This window comes from Channa argus, chromosome 12, assembly GCF_033026475.1.
Source record: "Channa argus isolate prfri chromosome 12, Channa argus male v1.0, whole genome shotgun sequence".
Classification (NCBI taxonomy): domain Eukaryota; kingdom Metazoa; phylum Chordata; class Actinopteri; order Anabantiformes; family Channidae; genus Channa; species Channa argus.
This window is the reverse complement of record NC_090208.1, coordinates 10673288-10695833: the sequence shown is the minus strand read 5'-3', so window position 1 is coordinate 10695833 and position 22546 is coordinate 10673288. Positions and strand designations below refer to the sequence as shown.

Sequence of the window (22546 nt, the reverse complement as noted above, 5' to 3'; positions counted from 1 at the left end):
GGCTGAAACAAAAATCAGTTTACAAATACAAGTGGTTCCCGAAACGTACAGCGAGACTAAACTCAATCACTGACAGTGGTCCAACTCTAGTTGCCCCCGAGCATATTGGGCAGCCCTGCTTTTTTCCAGGTATTGGTCATAGGGAGCACGTGTCCACAGTGTAGCATCCACTGTTCTTTCCAGCTTTCTCAGTACTGCTGTAGCAGTTGTGTTAATTTGCCATCCGCTGATGAGGTTTGATTTTCAGCCCTCTCTCCACGTCTCTCGCTAGATGCTGCAGGCCACGATCTGTAAGCAGCAGATTTTTGGTCTACAAAACACCACACCGAGGTTTACACTGTACTTTAATAAGCCAGCACTGCCTTGATGCATACAACGCATGTGCTTTTAAAGCAGTAGATAATTATTCTGCTTTCCAATCTTCCCAGCCCGTCTGCTGGGACTACAGAAATTGTACATCTTTGAAAAAGAAACACCAGTATTTCGTTTAATTTAGTCACAAAAAAAGGCTCTGCAATTTCCTTAAACAGCGGGCCGTGGTGGACATGTTACCCAAACGGTACCCAAACTGTCTTCAGCTGTGGATTAACACACAGACAACCACTAGTAACATTTAGAACAGGAGCATGGTATTTGTGGGATTGACTGAAAACAAACTAGTGTCAGTGTTCATTGTAATGAAAGAACATGTCGCGCAGTGCAACAGTGTGACTCACTGATGTGTTTAGTAGTGGAACAGTGGAGAGAAACAAGATATTCCAGGCTTTTGAAACAGACAAAAACCTGCTATTAGGATCGATTTGCTGCTGTCATTTTTTTTTGCTAAAATATATATATCGCCCCACTTATCCCTGACTTTAACAGAAGTAAGCAAAGGAGATGCTGTTGTGAGGTTAGTTGTCCCATCAATTTGTTGCTTGCCTTGTTTCTTTGTTGCATTAGGAGCAGGGCAGTTGACAGTCACTTCCTATCTGTTGCAAAGTGCACAAACCGAAGACCCTTATCACGTAGAGGAGGTGGAAGAAGCTTCTTACCGTCCAGACACGTTGGCCTCTAACATTTAGTATAAACGCAGTCTTATCCTCATTTCCCCTTCAGGTCACCTTGGTGGGCCCGACCGGGGAAATATGGTTGGGTGGAGGGGCAGCTTCATGCATCATTTGTCAGTCACTGAAGGACGTGGAGATGGAGCAAATGTCTCATACACACCAGCTGAGAGGGAGAGATTTTCAGCAGATTCACTGAGCCTTTGAGCATCTCCTAATTAGCTCATTAGAGACTGTCTGATTGCAATCACTTTTATTTTAAGAGTGTACTCTGTTAAATTTATGTTTAAAATTCTCTCTGCTTAGCTGTGTGAGGTCAGGTCCTGTTGGCAGCTGTGAGATGTATACACCAGCACTTTTCACGCGGCAGACAGCACCCATCGCCTTGGATTTCACAAATTACGGGTATTACTGTACATCAACCACAACTCTCAGAGCTGATGTGATGTGCAGCTGCTGCAGCTTAGCAAGGCTGGTGTTGAGGGTCAAAATCCCCCTAAGGAAGGACTTAAACATATAAGACCCAGCAGTCCTCCAACTTCACGCACATTTTCCATCTTGCTGGGATGTGTGTCATCTCATACACCCGAGAGATACAGATCTTGGTGCCCTTCACATGATGCTTTTACAGTGCAGTTATATTAGCCAATGCAACCTCGCTTTCAAAAATAGCCCATGATCAATAAGGCTTTCAGTTTCTTGCAAGCCTCAACATTTCACCTTCAGCCTCTCCCTCAGATAAAGTAGGGAAAAGGTATCGTCTCTAGTTTTCAAGAATCCGTTTGAATTTTTCATTAAGTGTTTTCACAAAAGCCTTATTTTTTTTAGGTGTTTTTTTTATTACAAATAATACATAGTTGCTGTTGTTTAACAACTAAATACAGAACCACAGCAAACAAATCAAATAAGTAAAGGCCAAAGTCTTAATGTCACATCTGCCCAGCTTCCTTCTTTTATTAAATGGTATGAGCCTAGTCTGTCCTCGCATGCAATTGCCCGCATGGTGTGCCCATCAAAATAAAGTCCCACCCCTGTCTGCACGGATTCTCAGCAGAGCTGACTAGTGATTTAAGGAGATTAAAGTGATGTATGCACAAAATCACTTTGTCATGTTATTACATAATTTACAAAGAAATAAAATAAAATGAAACATGTCATTCACAAGTTTTGGAATAAAAAAACAAAACAAAACACCTTATCCATTGTTTTTAATTGTCTTTGGGCAGCAGAGGTCTACGGCACAAAAGCATTTTAGCATCTGTATGGTCATAGTGGACAAAATAATACATTAACAAAGTGACCAAAGATATCCTATCCTATCCTATTTTAATAAAAAGGTCCCCAGTGACGAAAGCAGTTAAAGCTGGTTAAGTAGGCCATCTATTTACCACTAATAAAACACTCATGACACACGCAGTACAGACAAGCAGTTTCATGCACTGGGGCTATTAAGATCAATTCCTCTGTGTGGGCCATAAAATGTGGCGGCTTTCAAAGATCCAGCAATTGTACACTCCGCATATTCTATTTCAGGAAACCAACTTGCGCATGTGGGATGACTTGTTTTGTCCCAGCGATTCTCATTTAACCCTTGTGGAGTGGACTGTGGAGTGGCCTGAAACAATACAAACCCTCAACTACACATGACTGCACAAAGACAGACAAGTGAAACGAGGTTGGGAAACGACTGTTAAAGTAGCTCACAGTTGATCTATGGCTGTATTACAAAGTCTGACTTCTTTTTGCTGACCTGCTTACAATGGTGCTAAATGTAACCCTGCGACCGATGAGGAAACCGGAGAGCATAGTGATCAGGAATGCAAAAGTTGAAAGAAATGAAGTGGAGGACAGCTTTGCCTTTGTATGTTTAAAAGTGCGACTGAAGAGGTGCTGTCCATGGTGCTGCACTAAAGGCTGCTTCTGGAGCAGAAAACAAGTAATAATCAGTCCTCCCCAGGACTTTGCGAACATTTTTGTGATTGTTGAAGCTTAAACTACCCGAATTTGACACAGTTTTTCTTAAAAAAAAAAAAAAAGTTGCATTCCACATTGAAATGGGCTTGTGATGTTTTATAAGTGCAAGGTTGTACAGAATTCATTGGGACTGGTTAAATTAATTGATCCAAACATCACAAATTTCTAGAGGTACTGATATTTAGTTTATCAGAGATTGCAGAGCTGAACTAATTCTACATTATTCAGTGGGTCTTCTTACCTGCCTGCTACATTGCTTGAAACTATTTTTAATCAACCCCTTAAACCGAAGTTTAAGTGTGCCTTGATTTTCAAATCCATTGTGGTGATGTAAAGAGCCAAAATGATCAAATATATATTTATATATACAGTCATGGCCAAAAATATCGGCACCCTTGCAATTATGTCAGAAAATTTGCACCCAGTGAAATTTGCAACATATTGACTGTGCTGATTAATTCTCTGTCCATCAAATTATCATATATGTTTTTCTGTCCAACACTCATTATGTGAATGTCAGCATCAACAATCCACAGAAAGACAAATTGCAACACTTTTCCAAATTCAACACAAGGACACAAAAACAGTTTTTGTTTTCATAAACGATGTACATCATAAGATGAGAACATTTTTGTGCAGGTATCAGGAGCATCTACACATTTCTTTTGCTTATGTAAACATGTAAAGGTGGACCAAATAACAATGGATCTTCCTTGCATTGTTAATCATCTTCTTTCAGAGCAAACAATAACCGTGTCAATATTTTGTTTCAGTCAGACTAATTACTGTACAAAGACACCGTATAAGTAACAGGGTGACCTTCCAACCATTACCAACAGCGTGGAGGCGATGAGGAGCCACCGTCCACTCTGACACGAATGGATGGGACATGCCAATGAGCACAATAACCAACTGAGGACGACATATAAGGCATCCATCAGCCACTGTGATGCAAATGAGAACTTCGCTTGCAGAATTGTTACCAGTGAATACAATTAAACTGAATGTGGAAAAGCAGGGAGCCAGTGAGGAACGACACTGCCAGGGGAGCTCACAGAATAACTGAGACAGTGAAATAAGCAACTGGTTCGAATCCGCCCTCCATTGTAGCTTTCTAAAGCTCAAACACTGATTTGACTGGTCCATTACTTTACTCTGAATGATACTTTTATCTCCACAGACTAGTCAACAAGGTCAAACCTCTGAAACAGGGAAGCTAATTACTGGCTCCACAGTAGCGCTCTCCCCTCTGCCACCTCCAAAGACTGGGAGCCACAGCTGGAACGGATGATAAAACTTGGGCTCGTCATCGTCATGGTGAGATCAAAGTCGCAGGCTTTCTATTTTTAAACTATTGGACTCTGTTGTTTCTGGTTGAGATCAAGTGCCAAAAACGATTCTCCCGCTCTCCCTGTGTGGGCAGGTAAACAGTGCACATGTTTGCTTAGGCGTGTATGTAGGCACTGATACTACAGCAAGGCCTGCAAAAGCAACTCTACTTAGCTTCGTTGGACCCAACCTTGAAATAAATCAGGCAATAATCCATATTCTATATTCAGTGGAGATAGTTGTTTCTAACTACTACTCAGTAAATACACACAAGCATCATCCACTCCTACCTGTTTTTCCAATGAGTTTAAGCCGAGGTCACTTCTACAACTCTCATTGTAAAAAAAGGATAGAAACATGAATACTCTCAGTGCTTTTGTAAAAAATACACATTACTAAATCTGGGACAAGGACAAGTACTGCAGCAGATGAAAGAAATTCCATTGTTTAAAGTAGCCCACAATCACCGCTTTCCTACAATGAAATGTGAGGCTAATCTTTCTGGGTAATGTACAAACTCCACTCTACTTTTGCAGTGATTAAACACGAGCGACAGCATTTCCTAGAAATTAGCTTCATTATCCACTTACTCCCAAAGAAGCGATCGAAAATAGATGTAGTAGTTTTGGTAAGCGCCTAACTGTGCACATTTACCTCAACATTGGTCAAAATGGAGGATAACCCTCTAAAGACTTAACATGTGTGCAAAATAAACATCTAGTGATGGAGTTCATGCAGTGCTACGCACGGCAGAGGAGGTGAGATTCCACTCGGAATTAAACTGGATAAAAAAAATTAAATAAAAAATAATAACAGAGCAGCAAACAACTGCTCTTTATGTGTGAATATACAGAAGTAGTACCGCATCAGCTCCGAGGCCTGGACGCCCATATCCACAGGGAGGAAGCAAACAGTCTGCTCCCTGCACAGTACCCACTTTGTAACTGATCTTTGAAGCACATCCTGATGGAAGATCTCGCCTCCGTGACGCTATTTATAGCTTGGTAATGCATCAGAGGTCGCACCTTCAATCTCAGCACAAGCAACATCTGCCTCGAAACACGCTCGCCTTAGTCGACAGTGACGATAGAATGCGTCTAATATTGTGGTTGGGTGCACATTCTCACTTTCAATCAGCAGAAACTGTGCATTTGCACACATATTTGAGTCTTTTTCCATATTTGTTTGATTAACTCTCTTATGTATTTTAATATTGCTCATAGTCATTTCATTAGCTCATTCTGATACAGATGTCACATTCAGGAGGGTTTAATGTAATAAGCTAGTATTTTAATATTTAGTCTAATTATATATTACATTTACAGTTCAGCCTCTGGTTGTTTTATGTTTTGGCAGGTGCAGCCAAGCTCTTCCTTTAAAATGACTGAATAACTTTGACTTCATTATCATTACTGACAAACTGGCTTTTGGTGTGTCACGACATTCATAACAAGTAGGACGGGGGCTTGTCACTCTTCTGTCTTTCATACGACCACAGTGCACAAACTGCTGGCTAATCTGATCTGCCTCAGCGAGTATTGTCAAGCGCAGCCAGTCAGTCCATCAGCCAAACAATGACAGAGGCCACGAGATAACAAGATAAGCCTGGGCAGGGCCTGGTGATGTGGTCGTAAGGAGGGGGTGTGCGCATGATGAGAGACCCTTCTAATGACATGTGCAGCCAGAGCAGGCCTGATGAATCTGATTTTAAGCCTAAACTGGGCCCTTAAAAGGTACATGATAAAATCGCTTAACAATAGCAGTACACGGAAAAATTATACTTTCATTTCTTTCCACTGTGGAGTATGGATTAGATGCCAGCACTGATTGGCTTGGCTTACTGGGCCATTCTTGCACACAGAGAGCAAAATAACATTGTTGGACAAAGGATTGCTTTAGTGGTACACCATCAGCATGCAAAGCCAACTTGAGTACACACGCATCTGTTGCTTCTCCAGTAAAAAAACAAAAAAAACAAAAGCTTCAAGCAGAGAAAAGTGGTATTAATATTTACACTATTTATCCATCTTGGACCTCCAAGCTTGTGAGGCATTTGGTAAAGTAGGAGCATCAAGTTCTATTATGACCTTGAACTGTGTCTCACTACTGATTGTGTGATTGTGATTTTGTTCAGATGCCTCGTAAAAGGCATCAGGCATTGGGTTACCCTCCCTCACATATGTAGTGTATGACCTAGACTTCAGCAGTCTGGCCTTTGTGCAAAGGCCCATTAAGTTGCAGACCACACAACCAGACTAAGAAGCCTACAGCACAGCTGTAGCTATGATTCTTTGCAGTAAAAAAACAGCAGTAAATCCTCCAAACCAGTATTATTAGGTTTCACCGCAGGCTTCTATGTGGTTTTACCATGATGTTGAAAACTGTCACGTGCAGATTCCCATAGACACTATATGATTTTAAACAGAAGAGGCTAAATGCAGATGATGGAAGGTAAAACGCAGCCCCAGTCTGTCGCGCCTTCTCAAGAGCTATGGTGGCGGAGGTGGGAGCCCAAAATGCCCCTGTTTCTAGAATAACCAGCTGCTAAGCGCTCATGAGATAAACAAAGGTATTAGGCACCAATCAGGCCCGAACTAATAGCTAAATACTTCCTCTCAACATTCGTTTGGGTTAAACATGAACAAATGATATTTTGAAAGAAAAAGCAGCTATTATCATTTTTCATTACATAAAATCTACCACATCGTAGTTCCTCTTAGCCCTGCAAAGCACTTTTGGTTTTTACAACCTGCAATTTCCCTGTTTCGATCATTTTCAGCCTTAACACCCACCTCTTCTCCAAAAGATATAAAAACCAACTATTGTACATCTAAACATTTACAGATTATTTCTGCCGCAACAGGAAAACAAAATCCCTTAATCATAAGTGATATACTCAAATTTTATCAGTATTTCAAAGGTGCAGGTGTATTTGTACCATCACTAGGTCTTGAACTTTCTCTTTGTATAAAAAAAGAAAAAAAAATCTAATGAAATCAAAGACAATATTATTCCAAGTCGATGTAAGTGCATATGGAGTATTCACGATGCTGCTGGCTAGATTGAGAGATTATTTCACATTTCTTTTGATGAGGCCGACTACTGCACTAGTGATAAATCAGTGACTTTAAACAGACCTAACATGCACTGTCAGCCTTTGTAGTATTGTTATTGTCACAAATATCATCTGATCCATCAAATGATCATTTTGAGTAGTGCTCCTACTATTTATTGCTCAGTTATGTAATGAGATAAAAGCCAGCGGTCGCAGACGGAACAAAAGAGGCTGCTGACTTCTAAACGCAGATCATGCCGCCATCTAATTCTACATGGCATTTATAGCAGACGGCAGTGATGGCCAACTTTCAGCCACCAGCCAAACAACCCACAGACACCACTTCTCCTCTGCTGCTGACCGTGACACAATGGGGACCCCTCATATTCATAAAGCACACAATCATTTTTGGAGGGCCCATTTTAATCAAGGGATTAGTTAAATGGCATAGAATCCTACTCTAAAACTTTACACCTGAGTGCTACCACATAGAGTTTTAAGAACACCTGCAGACACACACAAAGAAAAACCAGACCATCGCTCATATTTTGTAGGACACCTTTTGTAAGTTAACTACGCCTTGTCCTTGCCCTCCTGCGTTTCTCTTCGTTATTCCTCTCTTCATGTATGAAATTACACCCCCACACACTCACACGCCAACTAAATTGCCAATTAAATCTTAAAATAACACTTGTGTCTTGAAATACACACATCCCAGAAGTGTCGAAGCTTGATTAAATAGGGTGTTTAGATGATTATATTCTAATAATATTTGTGCCTTTCTAGTTCTATTAACCCCGCAGACCCACACTACAAACTAAAAAAAAAAGGTTGTAATTGCCAACCAGAAGGAATCCTGTCAGACTTTTGATTAAGCATTTTTCTGAATTTCGTGTTTTGTGCTTTCAAAGCAGACTGCAGCGGGGTGCAGCCATGTGCTTGTTACGCAAAACGCATGAGAGAGGACGAGCGAAATGTGCTGCGAGTGATGTGAGAGATGAGACGTGATGGCCGGGTTTGATCGACTCGTCCGCCTTGCGCTATTTTTTTCTCCCCATCAAAAGTTGTTTTCCAGCGCACACACAAAGTACCCAGAAACCATTGCAGCTCAAGGTCACCCGAGTCTTCACTGCCACTCAGCCTGAGCACCTCAGCTCTCACTCGTTTCTTGCACATGACCCTTAAATCCAAATAATACGGCACAAAATAGAAAGTTCCAGGATTTTTTTGTTGAAGACGGGCACTAATTTTAAGATTTCAAATTTGCACACTGCATGGCAAATGGTGCTGTGGGGTTTCTCGAGAGTTCTTCCCCAACATTGTGTAACCTGCAGCTTAAATATCCTTTATGTCCTTAGAATAAATCCCAACTTAATGAAAGCTGTACAATACAACTTTCTTGAATTTTCATATCCATCACATGTCACAAAGAAATCTAAATCCGCATGGATAATCTCCACACAGGTATCAAATTGCACTGCAACGTCTTTTGCCCTCGAGTGTCCGTGAATGGGCGATTAATGCAATGATTTCAATGGGTTTGGAGCGTTTACTGTTTAGGTGAAATGTTGCACTGAATGGCTGTGCATGGATAAACTCTTCTAAGAGCAATTATGGAGGAATGCACAGGACAAAAAAGTTGATCACAAAAAAGTCCTGAAGCCTGTATGTGACTCACTACGTCATGTTGGTTACATGTTTGCACAGCACAGTTTGGATCTGGGAAAATCTTTAACTGGAAAAGAAAAATAGCTCCTGAGAATTTGCAGGGGATTTGTTTGTCAGTCTGGGACACAATTTGTACAGCTTAACCCAGAATTACACATTTGAGTCTGTTGTATTAATCTCACAGTGGAATATTGTATGGCAGAGCTGCACAAAATCACTTGAACCATATTAATAAACAATGGTCAGTTTAACTCTCGCATTTGGAATGATCTAAGAGAGCAGGACATCTGTGAGTCGTTCAAACAGGGAAAAAAAAAGAAGGCATGGAGTTAAAAACAAGTCTTCATGCTTAATCCGGCGATGCTCAACAATTATCAGAGCAAGCCTGACTTTATTACCATGACAAATCAGCTGCATGATGTAAGGATGAGTCTAGGCCCATGGCAGAGGAGAAATGGAAGGTAGTTTCTAGGAGCCAAAATGCTAAAACTCATTAACTAGTCTGACATTCTATATACAAGTGCACTTTTAGAAGAGATGGTGGTGAAAGGAGGTGGGATTTTTGGAAATAATATTCAAGAAGCCAACTCACCTTGGGCCGCACCTCTACTTCCACCACTTGGTTCTTGTTCATGCAGTCCTTGACGAAGCCCTCGACGTTGCCATTGAACTTCATAAAGATCACGTAGGCGGCGTAGCCCGAGAGCAGCGTGATACTTTCCCACATGGAGATGAAGTTATCCAGGAAGAAGATGATGAGCATGATCAGATCCAGGATGTAGAAGGAGACGTCGCGGAAGAGCGGCCACCACGTCAGGTTGAGAATCTCCTTGGAGAAGATGGCGCACATCCCAATGACGAAGAGGATGTTGAAGACGGCCGAGCCCACGATGGTCCCGATGCCCACGTTGCTGTGCGAGATGAAGACGCCGATGACGGAGGTGAAGAGTTCGGGAGCGGAGCCGCCTGCCGCCATGAAGGTGGCGCCTGCTACGTCATCGGAAATGGACAGCTTCTCTGTGATGACAGTGAGCGCTGGGACGAAGAACTCGTCACACACTATGGCTAAGGCAATGAACATGTAGATCATGCCAAACATGTGGAGAATCACTCCTCCCTGGCGCCTCTGCTCAAGGGTGAAAATGTCCGGTGGGAACTCCCCCTGGCTCCCGTTGCTATCTGATGTAGATCTCATGGCTATCGGCATGTCTTCTGAGACATTTGGGTCTGTCTGGTGTTGGGTAAAAAGCAGAGTCCTGTGAGGGGGGGACTGCTGGAGACTCTCCTGGGGGAGCGCTGGCTCACTGAGACCCCCTGAGCTCCAAGTGAAGGCACTAAAGGTCACAGCACTTAGGGCCACCAGGCTGACGACAAAGCCTAAGATTCGCACAGGCCTCAGCTTCTTCCTCAGGAAACGGTGACCCTGCCGCTTACAGGCAGCACCCAATATGGGTCTTCGTCCTAGCGTATCCATCTGGGACTCGATTGTGGGGTTACCTCACTCTCAGTGGCTGGGTACACAAGAGGGGCGAGCGGGGAACAGGTTTTATCAGAGACCGTGCATGGCGTTGTCTTCACTTTGAAATGAGCTGAAAAGATTGTAGATGCTTTCCAGGGTCTGGTTTGCCAAATGATGTCTTCATATTAGCCTCTGCTGGCAAACGTCAAAAGAATTAGGAAGAAATTATTGAATGAGCCAAGAAATAAAAGCAGCGTGAAATTAACAACATACTGTAACACACAGGTGAAAGGTTTTAGGGTACACAGTATAAAGGTTATTCCTAAAAAAAAAAAAAAAAAAAAAGATCTAAGGCGAACTAGTGATGCAGGCTGCAAACCAGACCCTGGCTACTGCCAAATATTTAACATGACACAATCACAATTTCATGAAAATGTGTGCACCACAATGTTCACATGAATTTTAGCCTTGTTTTCAAATCATCCACTCATTCTTGCCAAACGCCAACACATCTTCTCAAATGTGCTGATGGGATTTATGAAATGCCATAGATCTGTGATTTCCATTTTTTCAATTGAGTGAAACAGACACGAGAAACTTGTTTTATGGGAACGCAATTCCCACCGACGCTGCTTTAACAATTTCACATTTGCTATGCGATGAGATGTTGGACAGACAACTTCAAAGCAAAGACCTGAAATCTCCTGCTTCCACCTGCGAAATTACCACAAAACGGGGAGGCCAGTGGTTTACGGACATCACTTGTCTGCAGTCAGTCTGAGAGAGAGAGGACAGCGCTAAACGCTATGACGCTGGTGTTCGGGTAAAAGCAGACGGCAAAAACACGCATCCTGTCCTGCTGGACTTTAAAAAGCTGAGAGACTGATGCCAAACTCTTTTCCCTATCTGCCCTTCAGTAATGGCTTCGCCCTTTCTGTGGCGGGATCACACAACAAACAGCCATGCACCACCCGCGACCCGAATTCCCCAACACTAGTTTCCCCTGACGAGGCGCAGGACTCGCGGGGAGGCTGCGGACCGTGTCACGTTCTTACCTTAGACAGAGGCGAGAGAACAGCCGCGCGGCGCAGCAGCTTGTAATCAGGAAACCCGCTCCGGTTCCCTCGTGCTCTCATTGAACACACTGTGACCTGTCTCCGCTCTCCGACAGCAGAGGAGGAGCTGTGAGGAGGGGTGGTGATGGGGGGAGTTAAAAAAAAAAAAAAAAAACGCGTTTCCAACTGCGCGCACCTCTCTCCCTCACAGCAGCTGCAGCAGCTGCATCTCTCCCACAGTACAGAGGGTTAAAAAAAAAAATAAATAGAAAAATTCACTGGATGGAAAACACGCTGCTAATGTTGCAGAGTACTGTGTTAGGCTGGCATGACAACGTGCACCGGGTGGTGTTTTAATGAAGTCAGGTAAGCGGCAGCCAGCGCATCCTTTCCCCCTCCGTTCACGCGGGGGGGGCTTTGGCGATGTTGCGTTTTGAGGGAGGAGTTGCCGTGGTTACACAGCACAAGGTACTATTTCCACAGCTCGTTTTCTTCTTCTTCTTCTTTCTGTTTTATTCCAGTGATGACGGAACAGGTGGATGTGCTTCAGCTCAGCATCTGATTTCCGCGAACGCCTTGGGTCATTTCAAGGTTATGCTGGATGCACGCGGCGGATTTATGCAACACTCACAATAAAACGTTACCGTGCAAACTCGGGCATGTTCACATGCTAATTAGGACACATAGTGTAATATTTTAAGTTACAGAAATCGTTAATATTTGCTAATACTTTCATGTAAAAAATTCATACATGCACTTACATTTTTCTGAGTTTTTTTTTTAAATCTCTAAATTCTCAACAAGAAAGCAAATAAGTGAATTTTCCAAAAATGTAACAATGATTATTAACCAGGTCACATGTGGTTTGTGTGCCAGTTTTCTTCCCATAGGTCACTAATATCGAGTCTTCCTCTGACATAATCATCAAATCTACAAGTTACCATGTTCCCCTCAAGTTCAATAAAGCCCCCCAGTCTCTCCAAACTCTCTCCAAACTACGCAGTGTGACAAAGTATGTGTGACACTAATGGCCTGGTCCTATATAATTGATTATGGCTTACTGACATCACTGATAGCCCCCTTGTCTTTTGTGTTCCTCTGTTCCCCATTGCAGCTGCCACGTAATACTCCACAGGAAACGCAGAGGCCGACGCATTACATCAAATAAATTTTGTGTTAGTATCAGCACAAAGTTGTATTTGGCATTTTAAAAAAAAAAGCATATGTAACTTAGTAATGCATCAGTGAATTATATATATGTGCATCCCACCATTAAAAAGTAAAAAAAGTGTAGTTTTCACAAAGAACACCAAAGATCTAGCAGCCAAAATGTAGAACGTAATGTAGTTATGATTCTCGCTCACAGCACCTAAAACGCTCATTCTGTTACAAAGTGATCAAGTGACACGTCACCATGGTCACTCACCCGTCTGTCAAATTGGTGCTGATTTTACCCACTAACTTCAGTTTACTTATAATATAGAGTACTACTCCCCTGTAAATGTGACTTCCAATACTTAAACTAGCGAAAGCATTTCCAGAAAGAAAATGCACTTTGAATGCCTCCACGCTGAAAGGATTTTGCTGAACCAGCTGTAACGAAATGTCGCTTCCCTATATACTGGTTAGGCAAACTTCAAAGCCAGTTAGCCTTAAAAGCTTCCATGTCCAAAATTTCACGTGCAATTACGCAATGTCTTGATGATGTCATGACGTCATATGATGATACGATGGCGTCTATAATAGAGGCCTGCATAGAAACCTGGGGAAGCCTTTCAGATGGAGAGGTGAAATGTCACAAGTAAGTCCATTTGCCACTGAACAGCCTCTTTAGGTTAACCATGACCTGGATGACTGAGGATCTTTAGTCATAGGGATGTTTCCTCAGCTTGAGACTTTCTAGAAAGCCTGCATTTCAAACTTGGTGTCTTTTTGAGATACTGGCAAGTTGCCATTATTGCTGCTATAGTGCTAAAATGCTCAAATTCACTGTATCACTAGTAAAAAATGCATTGTAAATGTAACTGTAAGGGAACATGCATCTATGCCGCACACAGCACCCTCTCATCCTGTGAGTCCAGCTCTTCACATTACATCTGTCAGTATTATCGCCTATCAAATGAGATGCTAACCAAAGCTGTCAGCCCTTTTTCAACAATGGTCCCTGGCGCACAAGCAAGCTTCTGCTCCACACCAGCCAACCACAGGCGGCTCCTGATCTGGCTGCATTTCCAACATAAAAGTGATGACTGGTCACAGTCATGTGGGTTGTGGTGGTGGTGGTGGGGGATTGTTGCAGCTGTTTTGATTAGTCTGAAATGTGGGCTTTGAGGAAAACAAGAGAAATTTCCACGCTTGCCCCCGACTTTCCCCCCCAACAAAGTCCACCCTCACTTTGGCCCGGCAGCTAAATCCGAGCCTTTGTGTCGGACATAGCTGTCTGGATTTGTCAGCAATTGGTTAGGGGCAGTGGGGGATAGGTAGCGTGGTTTTGGGGTGAACAGGGAAGTACTATCAGCAGAAGTAAGGTATTAAATTAGCTCTGTAAAAAAAGGAAACTTAATAAAAACACCAATGTCAAAACCTTTGGCGCCCTTAGATTAGGAAAGCAGTGAAATTGGAGAGTCCCAAGATAAGCTTTTCCTAAGAGACTTTCTCTGGATTAGATGTTGAAAGCCTCATATTAGCAAACCCCCCCCCCCCCCCCCCCCCCCCCCCCCCCACCCCCTCACCACCAGTGCCACAAGTCTGTACAATAAGGCTTGGACAGACTGTCTGCCCCTTAGGAAAATGCAGTCAGCAAAACAAAATGGGCAAAAACACCAATGGGATGCTCAGATAGTAAATAGTGAATCAATGAAGCTTTTAAACGGCTGAGTAAATGTACTGGAAAACACAAATATTCTGCCCCGCAGCTGGAACACAACAGCAAGATTGTTCCAAAGGTTCTGTGGATTCTTGCCTCACTCACAGTTTCAAACACTGGTTTAAACAGCTCCTTGTTTCAAGGCTTTCAGCCATCAAGTTGTTCAACAAACACATTAAATCTTTTAAAAGTTTCCAACCAAAATGTCGTGCCGGCCACGGACCACCTTTGTTTTTGCTGCCGCCGCCCTGTTTCCGTCCCTCTCAGGAACCAGTCAAATCACGGAATGTTACTCTCACGTGGGGGAAACATGCACGGAAATAACAACAGAGGAAGAATCAGACCGAGTGTTTACATAGCTAAAATGTGGCTGTTGATCACAGTATCAAAAGGTTGTGTTTAAAATTACAGCTGGATAAATGCTTCAGTGGGCCGAGGCACTTCATGCATGTCTAAAGTTAAAATCTGATCTCTAATCAGGTCAGCTTCAATGTAAACTGTGACTAAAGAAACCTCTGTCCATATAACTGGACATGGCCTCAAAAAACTGCTCCTGCTTGTAACAGCAGGAGCAGTTTACTAGCATGCTGGTGGCTCCATGGGGCTGTACCTATAGGTGCTTCAAGCTTTAATGCTAATGTCAGCATGCTATCATGCTCACACTGTCACCGATGATGCTGATGTTTGGAAAGTATGATATCTGACATGTTCACAGTTAGTTAAGCATTTGCTAATTAAGACCACGCACACAAACAACAGGTGATGGGAAGATCAATAGAGTTAGACTTGATTTTAATTTTTAATAATGTATCTTATTGAGCCCAATGGAAAATTGTCGTAGGACAGTTCCACATGTTGATCGACCATTTGTTGATACGGCGCTCTCTATGGCAGCAGGCAAGACTGTCCTCCTTTAAAGTACAAGTCCGTAGATCATTTATAAAAAAGGCGTTATAACAACTAACATAACATATTAGAACTAGGCACGTCCAGCTACCATAGTAAGTATAATGTAAGGAAAGGACTGAGTCAGGTCACAGGGCATCTAGGACAAGGAAGTCTACACATTAGAGGGTCCTGGTGTAAATGGGTAAACCACAAGGCCCAGGACTATCCCATGGGAGACCGACATCTGAGTCCAGTATGAAATCATTCTTCCTTTTATTAATTTAACCACAATATTTTTATTGAACTTAACCATATACGTTTTGGAGCTGCTCAATAAAAGTAACCAAGTATTTATGACCATTTACATGACGAGTTAGGTCGGACACCCCATCCCCCATCAAAGTGCTAATTCTTCAGATGTCTGGTTCTATTTGAAAAGATGCTCCAATGCGTCTAATATTAGTGTATGAAAAAATGAGCTACTTTATGCAGGTGTTAATGTTGGAGGATGTGTTAAATTTTTCTTTCCTGTGATAATTACGACCACTATAGGTCAACTAGGTATAAAGTGTAAAAAATACAAAGCCACTTGAAGTAACAGATTTGCTTTTATCTGACACATATGAGTCATTAAAGAGATTTTAGTTAAGTCTCAGTTTTGTCCAATTTTCTGATGTGTACGAATAAAATTCATGATTTGGCCCGACCTGTCATACCTCAACATCACAGTGACTCTATCTGAATGAATTTGGAGTGATACTGATTAGTTTATTTAAATGCACAGCACTGGCAATAATGCACAAACTAAATTTAGATTCTCTTCAACACATCATCATCCCGGCTTGTAGACTTATTTAGAGGTATTTCATATTTAGAAGGTTTCATGTTCAAATTTGACGAAAGCAGCACTGTACTGTAACAGAAATAAAGAGGGACACTTCGGGCTGCAAGAATTTAGAGGTGAAAACCTCTTACGGAGGTAAAAGCCTTAGGACTAATATCCAATGCAGTCAGAAGGATGACAATCACAGACATTTAGAGAGAAGATCTCAGATACAGTAAGTGGTGTTGTGTCGTTGGGTGTTTTAACAGAAGATGATAATGAACAGTGACGTATATCGAAACCCTAATCCAGGGAGAAACCTTTAACTAACATACCAACAACTATTAAAACTTTGACTCTAATGAGATTTTTGTGAATGAAACCTTACTAAAAATGAAGAGGGACAGGCAGTATTATATGGCATTTTGAGGGTGTGTGGATTATGTTAATAACCAACTGTCATGGATGTGCAGCTCCTGTTGAACCGCTGACACCAACCAGTTCGAAACAGTTGAGAGAATCTGATGTAAAACATTCATGCAAACAAGACCTTTGGGGAAAAGTAGGAACGATGTAAGACAAGAATACATTAATGTTCTCGCATGAGGCCCAATGAGTTCATAGAAAAACTAATCCAGTTATGATTATATGTTGTTGCTCATTCTTGTTGTTTAGGAGACATGGTTGGATCTGATGAGTAAAAAGCTGTAGAGGTAAAACTGTAGGGGATTTTGAGTGAGGCTTTCAATGTGCACCCACACAACTCCCTGACCCTGCAGCATAATTTTAATTGTGATCTGTCATTGTGAAAACTGTTGTGAAGGAGCATGGCATTGATACAGGGTGTGTGCTGCATTAGAAGGTTAATCCTGATGTCAAAAGCCCCACAGATGGACTGACCTGCTGGGCTGCAGGGATGAGTTTTTGGACAGGGAAGAAGTGAAAAAAACCCCCTTTCCTGTCTGTCCGGTTGTGACATATAGGAGGGAGGAATTAATGAGTCTGAGTGAAGAGCTGACAACTAAAATAATAATAATAATAATAAAAGTAAAAAAAAAAATGCTCTGATGTCATTAGGAAGGCGAAAGCGGAGCTGTAATCCTATTTTAATCGCAGTGGATTTATTAAACAGGAGCAGCAGGTTTAAATCTCAGCAGATTATACAGAAGGCACAAGGAGATGAGGGGGGGTGGGGGTGGAGGGGGGGGGTCGGAGAGGGTTACATAATCAAGTGCACTTAAGGTGATACGGTTCATCTATGACTAGTCAGGACTGATTGAGGGAGACGGGACATGGGCATCAGGGTCATCCTCAAAATGTAAATGGAAAAGTCCTTCAGACTGTCAAATCATTGTCATTCGCATTTACATTTTAAATATTCCACTGAGATGTCGCCATATCGTAAATCATAGTAGTTGATTGCTGCAAATCTGTCCAGCACCCCGTGTACCAGAGCTTTTGTGAAGAACAGGTTGATTTGAGGTTGCGTCACATCTGGGCTTAATTAAAACTGTCCCTTAACAGATCACGTAGAACAAGCATTAACCTGAAAAGTTTCCAGTCAAAAGTTTTAAAATAACAATACAACAATAACACTACTACTAATACAAATAATAATAATAAATAAATAATACATTTGTGTTTAGCATGTTGGGGGGGGATTCCTTTTTGTATTAATGCTTGTCACAAATAAATAAGACTGGCAGCATAATGATGACTAGGAAGAAGAAAAAGAAGAAAGTCATCATATAGCACATTGAATTTTTGCTCTTGGTAATATCATAAGAGAAATTTTCAGTACATGTATTTTATAACAAATTTCTCACTCACATAGATGAATGTCTCCAAGGTTATTTTAAGGTTTACTGATTTACTAATCTACAAAAACTATGCAAAATGCTGAACTTTTCACGGACAACATGACGCTGAGTGAAAACAAATATTCCAAGTATAAAGCCAGACAGTTTGACTAAAGGGATGTGTATTGTGGCCACACACAGATCTTTGGGTTGTCATTGAACTTTGCTTTTGCCAAATGTTCATCTAAAAGGATGCCAAGCCCACCATCTGTTGGCTAAGCTTGGCAAATGTCTGTTTGTGACACAGCAGCTCTTTGACTGGGAGACATTTTCAGCTAGTTTGCTTGTTTTTAAAGATATGGTGCGTGCCGTGCAGATTCTAGGCTTTTACCTTCATTTGGTTTATCAGCGCACATGGCAGAGCATGATAATCCCATTTTTAAGCAAGAACAGTTTGCTTGATTTGAAAAAATATAATAAAGCTTACATTTTATTATGTTTAAAGTTGTTAAAGTTATATATATATATATATATATATATATATATGAAATACTGCAAAGCAAAAAAGGATTTAAATGCATCATTTCTAAATGATGCATCATAAATTATGCATTTCATCCATATTACATATTATTGACCATTATTATATTGTATTTTTTGGAGTATTTTTCAACCACACAGAAAAATACTTTACATGTTGATTTCTTTTTAAACTGAAAAACACTGATGTTTTAAAGTGAGAACTTAGTTCAGTCCAAAAATGTAATATTTGTAAAAATACAAAAGAAAAGGACTATTTACTGTTACAGAATTTTTAAGTGAATATCCTCAGAAAAAGGTATGCACAGTGTAATATAAATTTCATATTTGCTTCCCGGTCCAAAGCTTGAGAACCCACAGTAATCCATACTGTCAGAGCCACTGCTGCCATCTACTGGACACTTTATGTACTTACAGTAAATAATAGCTTTATTATTACATGAATAGCTGCAAGTAGGTTGAATCACTGAAAATACTGCACAGCTGAACAATATTTATTTTGGATTGTTTGTGTAGTAAAAGTGACATAAAATTAAATAATTCTAGTAAAGTACAATTGGCCCACCACAAAGTAGTACTGCATTAGCCTATTGCATTTGCCGACTCCGCTCTAAAGAAATACACAGAAATACACATCACTGCGTAATGTAATTTAAGTGACCTTTCGTTGATATTAGTTAGCATTTGTTTCCCTCTTACCGCAACATGTGCTTAATAAAACAGGATACGCCAGCAGGGAGCAGAGTTTGAAGAAACCGACATGGGGAGACTTTAACCTTTAACTTCCGCCTTGCTCCTTCCTCTTCCGGTTACGGCGACACCAGGTATGGCGGCTGTCGCTTTCCTCTGGTGTATCATGATTTAAAAAATCCACTGTAATCCTTCGTTTTACAAACAAATGTAACATATTTTATGTTGCCATAATGCTAAGAACAGCTGCTTGTTTCTATGAACGTGGCCATTTGAGCACTTTGTGGGAAGATTTAAAGAACAAAATAGCGGTTGCCGGCTCCGCGAAAGGCCGCTAACGCAACACTGAGCTGACTGTAGCTTAACCATGTCTAAAATTGATTCTTTACATAAAATGACCATTTACAAGCCTCTGGAATAACACTTACTATGGGCGTATTTCGCCCAGGGACTTGGTTGCCGGTATTCGGCTTAGCTGTTGTTTCTGACATGTTGAGTTGTTGCGTGGCTAACGGAGCTAGCAAACTTTACTAAGTGTAACATTGTGTCTGTTTCTAGCTTCAAGATGGTGCAGCGACTGACTTACCGTCGTAGGTTGTCCTACAACACCGCCTCCAACAAAACCCGACTGTAAGTGGACTGTATGTTGTCTGTGCTACATTACTTGGTCTTCAATCTACTGCTCCTATAAGCTAACGTGCTTCTTGCGGACATGCAGGTCCCGGACGCCTGGTAACCGCATTGTGTACCTGTACACCAAGAAGGTGGGCAAAGCTCCCAAGTCCGCATGTGGCATCTGCCCGGGAAGACTGCGTGGAGTAAGTGAACCCTTATAGCCTTGATATGGATCCTTGTGTATGTGTGGCAGCATCCGTGCGTGTTGGTCTGATTCAATTCTGCCATCGTGGCTGTCCGGTTTGTTATTTTAAGGTCGAGGAAAGACAGCGATTATGGAATAATGTGTAGAACTGATTTCAGCCATAATAACCTAACCACCACATTTGTGAACAAGCCTTACATTAATGTACCCACATTACAAAGGTAGTAAAAAACATAGATGCCTACTCTGTTTAAGAAATCCTAATTAGTAAGGTTTTCTGTTTGCCTTGATGTTTTTGATTTTGGGAAGTGAATATAAGAACTGGAGCAGCATTTCATCAAGAAGCCCAAGCCTGAACCACTTGGTGCATAACGTGTAGATGATTGTGCCAGAAACTATGGCAAAAAAGCTTAAACAATCAGGATTTACATGTTTGAATACAGCAAATTTATGCTGCTTTGACGTCTGACCAAAACGCAACAAACTCCCCCCCCCTCCCCACAAAAAAAAACATTGTGATGTACTTTGTGATGTTTTTATAATCTTTAAAATTGCAACGTTGCACAGAATTCACAGGGAATGGTTACATTAATTGAGGAATTCCAGTACTCAAGCTCATGTTAAACAACATGTGGTGTCGTCATCAAAATGGTCTTTGCTTTGAGTTTCTGAAGCTAGTCTTCACAGATGCAGGTGTAGATGCCATGAGTCTGTTTCGTCGCTTGGTGCTCATAAAGTCGGGTGTAATGTCTTACAAGAGTTAATGTTGACATGCATTTGAGAGATGACACTTTTGTTGTGTAGCGTGCCATAATGACATAGACATAGCTCAAGTGATCTCAAAACGTTACTAAAGATTCTGCTGACATTATGGGCTTTTGCAAATTTGTTTAATTATAGTTCTTGAAGAAAACGGCTCTAATACTACTTAACATCCACTCAGTTCCATGTTAGAAACAAGCTGCTAGTTTTATTCATATTTACTAAGCACCAACAATTTCCATACTTTAAGTTAGGATGGACACATACTAATTATCCTGGTCAGAGAATTGTCAACTGGGTTCACTAATTTAAATGCAATTGGCTGTATTTTAAGTGTTAGCTGCACACCAGTGGTTCACTATTATTCATATCCCGTTTTGTACAGTCAAAGAACGCATCAGAAATTTGATCAGTTTTCTAATTTCTAAAAAGGCTCTTTCGCCTAACGTAACCCCACCATAATAGGACAAAAAACAAGAGGTGTTGCTCTTCCAAGGCCGATGTCAAGGCACAAGCGAGCAGTGCTCAAGTTGCTCGGGAGATACTTGTGGACCAAATTGTACGAATTCTCTTAGCTCAGTGTGTCAGTTCATTGTCTTCTGTCACCTGTGAGTTTGCCAAACAGTTACATTGGTTGCCACATCCAAAGAAAAGGAGCAAGAACATTTAAATGAGGAGGTATAAAAATGATTTTGTTGCATTTTGGACCCTGGCAGTGTGAATGGTTTTATTTGTCAGTGTCCGATTTCTCTTGATGCCTAACGAGCAGTATAAGTAGAGCAGTGTTGTAAACTACTCCCAAGGTGCTTGTTGCCTGCTCTGTTTGCATCATGCTGTGTGTTCTGTGTCTTGCAGATTCGGGCTGTTCGACCTCAGGTTCTGATGAGGCTCTCCAAGACCAAGAAGCACGTCAGCAGGGCCTACGGAGGCTCCATGTGCGCCAAGTGTGTTCGTGACAGGTAAGAGAATCATTTTCTCTTCAATTTGTCACTTCCTTAGTTGGAAACTAGAACGATGTCTCACGTCCTACTTGTCTGTTTTGCTGTTATTCTCAGGATCAAGCGTGCTTTCCTGATCGAGGAGCAGAAGATCGTTGTCAAGGTGCTGAAGGCACAGGCACAGAGCCAGAAAGCTAAATAAAATGTGTATTTGTTTTGCCACAATAAAAAAAAAATGACATCCATTTTCTGTTGTGATTTGTATTTGACTTTGATACAGAGGAAACCTGGTGTTTCATCTGTGAAAGCACCTGATGCATCTTGATGTTATTACCAAGGTTCATTAACGCTAAAATTTTTTTTTTTTTTTTTTTTTTTTAATTGGAAAAAATGACTTCTACATTGCAATTTTTGTCCATGTAGTTTTACTTTAGTGTTTTACTAGGGGGTTGTCAAAGAAGTGACTGATTCAAAATCAATTTGTAGCCTAAAAAGATGTGGCTATTCAGCCACGTGTGAAACACACCTGGGCGGTTTGGGGGTGGGCTTTGGGCATGGCACGTGGGCTTTTAGATTATTCAAAAATTGAAGAGCAGAACGTTTCTTTAAATGTATGTAATAGTTGAGAAAGAAAAGTAATCAACATAGAGAAATTTGGAAGGGACATGGTCCAGAGAGGTACAGTTACAAACATGTAGCTATTATACTGGAAAGACTTGAATTTTGACAAACTGGGGGATAAAATATAATTATTACCCATTTCCATTTTACTTCTAAACGAAGTGGTAGAGGTCTCGCCGAAAATTATTGTGCAGTGTCCTGTTCAGTCAGTAA

General features: G+C 41.3%; 2 protein-coding genes across 13 annotated transcripts in view; one reads left to right on the top strand and one right to left on the bottom strand.

The window, feature by feature from the left end:
* The window catches only part of LOC137137714 (sodium/potassium/calcium exchanger 2-like), a 38952-nt gene extending 26911 nt beyond the window's left edge, over positions 1–12041 (bottom strand). For 2 of the 12 annotated variants that reach the window (XM_067524331.1, XM_067524339.1), the window contains exons 1-2: positions 11587–12035; positions 9666–10723 (exon numbers count right to left, since the gene is read on the bottom strand). In XM_067524331.1, coding sequence (XP_067380432.1) covers positions 9666–10546 — 881 coding nt within the window. In that variant the 5' untranslated portion in view covers positions 10547–10723; positions 11587–12035. Of the gene's footprint in view, positions 1–9664; positions 10727–11225; positions 11546–11586 lie in introns of those variants that run through there. The other 10 variants (XM_067524337.1, XM_067524341.1, XM_067524342.1 and 7 more) reach the window with 9 other exon arrangements.
* Positions 12042–19244: 7203 nt separating this feature from the next.
* On the top strand, positions 19245–21957 carry rpl34 (ribosomal protein L34). Its single transcript, XM_067525298.1, has 5 exons — positions 19245–19326; positions 19751–19822; positions 19911–20010; positions 21630–21733; positions 21830–21957. The coding sequence occupies exons 2-5, from the start codon at positions 19758–19760 to the stop codon at positions 21912–21914; spliced, it is 354 nt and encodes a 117-aa protein (XP_067381399.1). The 5' UTR covers positions 19245–19326; positions 19751–19757; the 3' UTR covers positions 21915–21957.
* Positions 21958–22546: the final 589 nt, after the last annotated feature.

Bases quoted from the DNA above. Each gene is read 5' to 3' on its own strand.
- rpl34 (XM_067525298.1), top strand. From the start codon at position 19,758: ATGGTGCAGCGACTGACTTACCGTCGTAGGTTGTCCTACAACACCGCC. The intron at 20,011-21,629 runs GTAAGTGAACCC...TGTGTCTTGCAG, and splicing joins GCCCGGGAAGACTGCGTGGA to ATTCGGGCTGTTCGACCTCA. The intron at 21,734-21,829 runs GTAAGAGAATCA...TGTTATTCTCAG, and splicing joins GCCAAGTGTGTTCGTGACAG to GATCAAGCGTGCTTTCCTGA.